Source organism: Rousettus aegyptiacus, unplaced genomic scaffold (genome assembly GCF_014176215.1).
Source record: "Rousettus aegyptiacus isolate mRouAeg1 unplaced genomic scaffold, mRouAeg1.p scaffold_m13_p_17, whole genome shotgun sequence".
In the NCBI taxonomy this organism is placed as follows: Eukaryota; Metazoa; Chordata; class Mammalia; order Chiroptera; family Pteropodidae; genus Rousettus; species Rousettus aegyptiacus.
In genome coordinates, this window is record NW_023416292.1 from 8,640,966 (window position 1) to 8,649,282 (window position 8,317).

At 35.9% G+C, this 8,317-nt stretch overlaps 1 protein-coding gene across 1 annotated transcript in view; it reads left to right on the forward strand.

The window, feature by feature from the left end:
- Nucleotides 1–3,922, forward strand: part of DTL (denticleless E3 ubiquitin protein ligase homolog) — a 43,561-nt gene extending 39,639 nt beyond the window's left edge. The window contains exon 15 of the mRNA XM_016166505.2: nt 1,958–3,922. Coding sequence (XP_016021991.1) covers nt 1,958–2,056 — 99 coding nt within the window. The 3' untranslated portion in view covers nt 2,057–3,922. The remainder of the gene's footprint in view (nt 1–1,957) is intronic.
- The last annotated feature ends 4,395 nt before the right edge of the window (nt 3,923–8,317 follow it).

Here is an 8,317-nt window from a genome sequence, read left to right on the forward strand (position 1 = left end):
TTTATATTAAAAAATTTTTGTGCTAAAAAGTTATTTGTTGTTCGTTTGAAATTCAAATGTAACCAGGTATGTGCTGTATTTTATCTGGCAACCCTATTTACTCCCATTAAAATCACTTCTGTCAAGGCCATACCCCTCAGCCCTCAGTTGCTGATTTCTCAAAGCCTCCTCATCTTCCAGGAGATCAATTAAAAAATATCTTCTCTCTCCTTCATTTGACATTATTCCCTCTCCCCCAACCCTTTTCTTGTTTTCCCATCTCCAGGCTTCTGGCAACCACTTTTTATAGACTCCCTCCCTTTTTACAGAAAAGCTGTCATTTATGGGCAAGTTGCCAGCATCCATAAATAGATTTCCAGTTTGTAATTATAGTTTATGATTATTTAAAGTAAAACTTAGATACTTAAAAAGCAATTTAAATGCAGAATCCTAGATTTTAATGATTGTCCCCAATCTTTACCAGTCTTCTTGCTCACATCAATATTTTTGGCAAGTCACCTGTATCTACACTTTTTTTAAACATGAAGCTTGGTTTTATTGTTTTAGGATTCATTTTGTTGGTGGTATAATATTTAAGTTAGATCATTTTAAAAACAGGTATTGCTGGCAGAAATAGGTTTATGAATCTTGAAAAGCAAGTTACTCGTAATGGTAGAAACAGAAGTAGCCGCGAGCGTTGGGTGAGCTATGGGCACCAGTCAAAAGGAATAAGTAGAGTGCTTCTGTTAATCAGGGGAGGTGGGTCAGGGAGGGTTCTGCTGCAGTTCCTAGTAGCTCTTGCTATACTTTAAGAAGATGGTAGAATGATTAAAATCCAATCCAGGAGTCATGATCAGCATCTGCCATTTTAAAGGGCAGAAGCTAGATAACCTTAGGCCAGTTTTAGTTTAATAAATGTTCCTGTCACTCATCTACTATCATGGAGCCTATCCCATATTTTTAGGAAAAATAAACAAACATTTTAAAGATTACTTCAAACACAAACTCCAACCAAGACCTTGCTACATAGAACATTTTATTTCAAAACTCTAAAGAGTCTTTCCGTCTCTCAGAATTACCATTGTATCTGCTCTTTTTCCCTAACCACAATTTCAATGAAAAATTTCTTCACTAATGAATAAACCTTACAGGCTTTAAAAAATAGTGTGCTGGTCCAAGACATTTTTAGTTTTAAATAACAAAATTCTACTGAGTAAATCTGAAGATCTAATTGGCTTTATTCAACAATTCATGAATCAGGCAGCATCCCATTTAGCAAGCAAATAGAAAGGAACTCTGAGGAGCTATACCAAATGAAAGGCTTTTAAAGACAGAAAACGGGGAGGGAAAAGAAAGTTAAAAGAATGCACCCTTACAGTCACCTTCCGAAAAGGAGTCTGTCAAGCAAATTAGTGTTGATCAGGAAGTCAGACTGGTTAAAGTTACTTTTCTGAGAGAGGCTGAAACTACAATCAGATTATGTCCTGCTAGTCTCATTTTTTTGAAGTGGAGCTTAGCACACGTGACTCCATTTTAGGCTTGTCTTTTTTAACATTGGTTTCATAATTTCAATTTTTGAAGCTTGAATGTCTTTAAAATTTTTTTTATGTACATGATGATAATGTAGATAGCTGTCATTTGAATAGTTTATGGATTTGAGAAGATAATGTACTCATTTTTTCAAAGAGAATGGTAATTTTAACCTCTATGGTTCCTTATAGGAAGTAAATGTTTTCTATTCACATGAGAAGTCCTCGCCTTCCTTCCTTAAATACTGTCTATTAAATCTTTACTGCATTTAGTACAAATCAACCAAAAGAGACATCATCATCAAAGTATTTGAGACTGAAAGCTGGCTAACGAAATAATCAAATTTCTAGGTATCTGAACAAAATACCCTTTAGCGACAACTTACTGGGGTAACTTGCTGAACTTTATCTTAGAAAACTCTCTAAAATCTAAACTTTTCTTCTTCTAGGTCACTATTACTCCCAGCTCCATGAGGAAAATTTGTACATACTTCCATAGAAAGTCCCAAGATGACTACTGTAGTCCTGAACAGTCAACAGAATTATAGATCCTAATCTGAGTAAGTTAACTGAACTTCGGTCCATTAAAACAGGATAAAAATACAACAGAGTGACTCAGTAACTCCGATTTTCATTTTTAGAGACAATCTTTCAACTCTGAAATTTACCTAGTCTGATTCTACCACCATAGTGGATACGCAGCTTCCTCAGGATGAATGCTGTGTTTAAATTTCTTAAAGTAAATTTGTCACTCTAACATTTTGAATAAGTAGTCTTCACTTTTCAAATGATGCATCTTTTTTACAATAATGACATCTGAGCTCACAGAGGCAAAAAACAAGACTTGTTTCTTATTACTCTGATACTTTCTATACATAGTGTAAAGTATCTGCTGACCACAGCAGGAGGCTTGTCTGTGAAGGCCAAGCAACCTTCTGCTAAAGACCCTTGGATCTGTGCTGCCTCAGACATTTAATTTCATTTTAAAATATATAATCTTTTCACTATACTTCTTTGAGGAGTTTTTAAGTACGTGTAAAATGTGATATTCAGATAAGTACTTTTATATTGATTCAGTGTGTGACTTGGTGCTACACTCTTAAGTTAAAATTATCTTTATTTTAAAAGCAGTTAACTATTTAGAGAAAGTAGAACAACACTAGAAACCTTTAATTTTTTTTCCCCCAAATATATCTTTCACATGAGATTTAAGTTCACCATATTTTTGCTAAGCAATCTACTCTGTTACTAACTCAATATTAGGTTCTGTAAGGGCTTATGATTTTTTTTATGCAATTTACAAGGGGAAGATGTTTATAAACTGAGTCATACACTGAAGCATGGATTTGAATTGAGTCCTCAGTTCTCCAGGGGCTGTAAAATAAGTCATCAGATTTTAAGAAGTAGTAATAATTTCTTATTGATATCTTATAAAAAATGATATATCTGAACTGAAAATCCAGAACCTAAAAAAGAAATCTTGGCTTTAACTTGCTTTTTTGGATTTTCTTCATATACATAAAAGGCAATGACTTTCTAGTACAGCCCAGAGTCAAAAAGTCATGGAATTTCCTCTAGACATTTAATGTAGAGTGTATAGACTATATAAGTTATAATGGGCAAAATATCTTAAACACCCCTTAATCAACAGTTACGTATCAGTCATCTTGAGATGAACTGTTGTTTTATATTTTCTCCCATTGTAACCTCATAGTTACATGTATTTTCTATGTACTATGTCCTTGGAAAGGAATCCCCTTCCAGTCATGAAACTGGATTTGTTTTATCCATATCCCTGAGGACCGTGTAGACTTTATGCATATTTTTGTCGTAATTTTAAAATCTAGTCATAATGATATCTCTTTTAATTCTTTTGATTCTTATAAATTACGCTTGTAACAACCAGAACTGCGAAGGTCAATTAAGCATGGGCTCTCCTGGTTTTATACAAGGAGGAAAATAAAGAGAAGCCATAGAATTGCTGTTTCACAATAAAGCACACCATAGCATTAACTGAATATTTAGTAACTCTACGTATATTTGGTGTTTGATATTTGAGTGCTAGCTGTGGGAAGGTGTTATTTATGACCGATACCTGCCAATAATGCTATCTCTCTCTTGATTTGAAAGCCAGTGGGGAAAAGAATCCTTGAAAATGAAAAAGATAAATAAAATAGATGATTTTGTTCTTTGTATCCTTGCACATCTCCTGACACCTCTACTCAGTGAAACTGAGGTAAATGTGGCTGTCAGAAGCTGCTGAGAATCTGCTGGGTGTAACGTGTCCCACTTGGAAAACTAGTACTTCAAATGGGTGCCAAAGGTCAAATGTAATGAGATAATAATTATCCCTGTTTGTGTCAGTGTCAGACTTTGAGCTGATCCTGAATAATAAAGCCTTTTGCCTTATCTGATGTGCTTTTCTGAGCTTTTTGCATTAACCTAGAAGCGGCCTACAAAAAAGAACTATAGTAGTAATCAAGAATCCCTTCTACTTGTTCATTGAATAAAATTTGTTTATTTCCAAGGATATGGCCTAGTTCAAGCTGAAAGAGGTCTTAATAAAATACATCTTGCTTGGTCAGATCTTTAGCATTTAAGATGGCTTGGATTACTTGATGAAGGAGGGTGGAGTGATGTAGTTCTTTTTCTAAACAAGTATTTCCAGCCCAAGCTTTTCCATTTGAATACACCCCAAGCACTATTGCTACCATGCTGAATTAGTTTCCTTTTGGCTATTTCAACACAGGCCCTTAATTTACTTTTTTGAGGGTTGACTAATCCTTTAAAATGCCTCTTTTAATCTTGGCTGCCCTTTAACTGATGATAAGTCAAAACCATGTGTAGCTAATCCTGTTGGACTGGCAGAGGGTGGATTCAGCCCACCACCCCCATCCCAGCCTAATAACTTAAAACTTCACGAAGAATTTTGCACCACCCTGTATAGGAGGCTTTTTAAAAACCTCCACTATGTAATATGGGTACCTGGAGATAACTTTTTAAGTGAGTGTGTGTTGCCTTAACCCCCAGCTTGTAATTAGCCTATGGCAGTGATCTCTTATAGGTCATTTATCAGTTCAACATTTGCTTTTTGAGAAGCTATCATAGCAAACACACTGCTGTTCTTATGTCTGTTTTTCTACTTTCTTAGTTCCAAGACAGTTTGGACTTCCTTTCACGCTGCTCTTAAAGCAAAGACCAAGTAATCTCACAACGGGAATCGGTTCCACAACTAGGTAGTGTTTGCCACATTTTACCAATGTGCGTCAGAAGAGAACTGAGTGAGAGTGTCATACAGTTGACCCTGTCTGTATTTGCGGGTTCCGCATCTGTGGGTTCAACCAACCTCTCATTGAAAATGTTGTTAGGAATGTGTACCGTGTAGTTAGGCCTACAATGGTTGCATTTATATGGAACACGTACAGACTTCTTATCTTGTCATTATTCCCTAAACAATACAGTTTAACAACTATTTATATAGCATTTCATTATAATTGGTATTATAAGTAATCTAGAGATGATATAAAGTATACAGCAGGATATACATAGTTTATATGCAAATGCTACTCCATTTTATATAAGGGATTTGAGCATCTGCAGATTTTGGTATTTGAGGGGACTCCTGGAATCATTCTCCCACAAATACTTAGTGGTGACAGCACTAGAGAAACTGAGTTACTATCCTCTTTAGGGCAATTAAGTATAGGTGGTTTCTGCTTTACAGTTTTATAAAGGGCTAGAGGTAGGCCCAGTTGAGCTTTCACTTGTCAAATCTCATTGCTTCTCACACAGGTCTTCATAGGAGATTCTTTACCTGGCCTCATTTTGGATCATGCTAGATCTCAGATTAGCCGATTACTCATTAAATTCTCATGAATTATGGAAAAACCTGCTTTATACATTAGGTTCTTAGGGTTCTTAGATATTGGTTGGAAATTATAGGCAGGCCAAACACATCGTTTTGTTGGACATGATGTGAGTCTAATGCTTCATTAGATCTGATGCCAGGAATACAAGCCCAACTTGCTATAAGGGACCCATTTTGTTGTCTAAAGTGGTTAAAAAAAAAAAAATGAAACTTTTATTTCTGCTAGAGTGTAGGGGTTGTTAAGGAATGATATAAGATAAAGTCAGCCTTTAAAAAAAAATCACCTGAGCATATTAAGAAGCTTGTTCAGAATATGCCTACAGCAAGTATATACAACACAAATGAGAGGTATTATATAACGGTTTCTTTATTTTGAATTTCAAAGGTTTAATATTTCATTACACCCCATTTCTCTTTAATTTCCTTAACTTGCCACATGCCCCTTCCTGTTTTGACATTCTAAATAATTTATATTCAAGCCATTTTGTGGAATGTGAATAGCGCATTTCAAAATGCCTTTGATTGGAAGGTGTTTCAATTCAGCCAACACTTATTTATTCATCACCTGGGTGCCAAGCCCTGTGTGAGGCACCTGGTCTGCAGAGTTCTTCCTTTCATTTTCACTTGTCAAAGGAGTCACTTTATGTAGGGCACTTCAGTACTCTAGAGTCAGCATTTGAGAGAAATAGGGAAAGATCAAATTTTCAAGTCCTTTGAGTAAAGTTGTGAACAACTATTATGTAGCAAGTGCTATCTAAATGCAGACTTTTCTCCTAGAAAGTCATTCAACTGCTGCTTAGAACACCTTTAACGTTTCAAAGTAAAATGTGTTTCTTTTGCATGTTTTCATAATATTCTTTACAACATTATAAATAATAGTTAAAAATATAATTTTCAAAGCCAAACTGGCTAGATTTGAATCTAAGACCTAGCTGTATGACCTTGGGAATTAGGTTTCTTGTCTGTAAAATGGGATTACATGTACAAATCTTAGGACAGTACCTGGCACAGGAGAGCTAACATTTATTGAATGATTACTGTTAGAATTATTCTCATAAGATAGAGAAGGCAGAGTTTATTACTATTTTTGATAAATGGACATAAAGGTTTAAGTAACATTTCAGTTTTCCTAACTCATTCCTGTCCCCTTGCTACTAGAGCTGTGGTCCTCAAAGTTAGATTGCCTGGGCCTCCCAGTCATAGCAGTTTTCCAAAGGAACAAGTAGGCCTCTTGGAAAAAAATCTCCAGTTCCTCAGTTGTTTGAGATTCATGACTTTCCCACCAGGTACACGTGAAAATTAAAGCAGTTATTTCATATATGACCTCAACCACTGTGTAAAGAGGCTATAATTTGCAAATCTGTATCCTAGACTCTTAAGCAAGCTAAAGCCTTTGCTCACACAAAGCCTCCCCTCCCATTTCCTGACTGCTGCCTCCAGCTCTGCTGCATTGTATCGTGTACTCACTTTTAGGAAGGAAGCTGCAGCTAACAGGCCTTTAGAGCCAATTCTTGATCAGTCGTTAGGCTATTGTGTTCCCTGACCAGTCTAGGCGAATGAAATCAAAGAGGAGAAGCTCAAAACAGGCGATGTTTCTCTGTCGCTAGCTGCTTTTGTAGGATATAAGAGTCAGATATTTGGTGGAAGAGTATTATTGTAGACTCTAGAATCTTTTTTCTCTCTTAATGAGATTCTTCCCTGAGCTCCTTTTCTTGCTAATAATACTTGTTGCCATTATCACATCATGCCAAAATACCAGCCATGAAGGTGTATTTGACATTTTGGTGAACAAACCCTGCATCAGGGTTTTCAGTTGGCATCTGAGCACCAAAGTATGCTACCACTGCTGCTGTTCAAGACTCTGGTTTGCAATTTACGGGAGCTTATAGGATGCGACATTCTCTTATTAGCTGGCATCTTCATCTCCACAAACAGTCCCAGTAAGGTGGATCCCCTTTGGGTTTGTGCCAAAGTTATCAATGCAAGTGAAAATGTTAAGGGCCATTTCTTTTTTTCTATTAACAGCCTTACTTTTAAAGTCAAAGTCTAAAAGTAATTATATAAATAAATAATGTTCCCTCTATCAATATATTACCAGGTAATAAATATTACTGAAACAACAAACTATAAAGAAACCATCAGCCTTGCATTATTGACATGTAGTTAGCAAATATTGTCATAATCCTTAATCCGATAATCATTTAGCACCCATCTTTTCCTTTCTCTCTACCCATTCCCATCACCTGCAATACCTGCAAACAGTTTTCCAAGAATTATATGAAAAGAAGCATGAAGGAGGATTTAAGTTTAACTATGAAATAATAATAGTACAGGAACTGAAAAAATTAAAATTTAGTAGACATTATTGCTTCTGTAATGGGTCAACATTTAGCCTAACCGTTAAAGTCAAATTGCAAATGCACCTTCTTCAAAAGCTTTATTGGCTTTAGGAAGCTTTATGTGGGAGTAAGAGACTCAGAGTCCAAAATCAATGGCTTCACAAAGGAGTTGACAGCAGAGAAGTTGAAGTGAACATTAATAACTTCAGGGTGGGAGTAGGAAGAGGGTGGTTATGATAAACATTTCTCTGCCCCCTAATTAGGTAATAAGGTATTGGCCTTGAAGTGTTGCACATGTAATTAAGTATCTGGCTTTGAAAACTACCTCTTAAAACCAAGAAATGTAAGTGAGAAAGTCTGGAATTATACATGGAGTGCCTGCAGGATAAAGAAAATTAGAATGGTTATTTGATGATTAGAAATGGTTTCTGTTCCAGCTAACGCTCATGCACAATAAATTTCACAAAGAGAGGATGCCATGTAGAACAGTGTGTTAATTTGAGTTATCCTGTGGTGTTCTCTTGCCTTCCTGTTTATTTTGACGACATTTCTAATCCCGTTCATTTTTTCCTTTTACATGTCATTTTGGCCAGTTGAAAGTG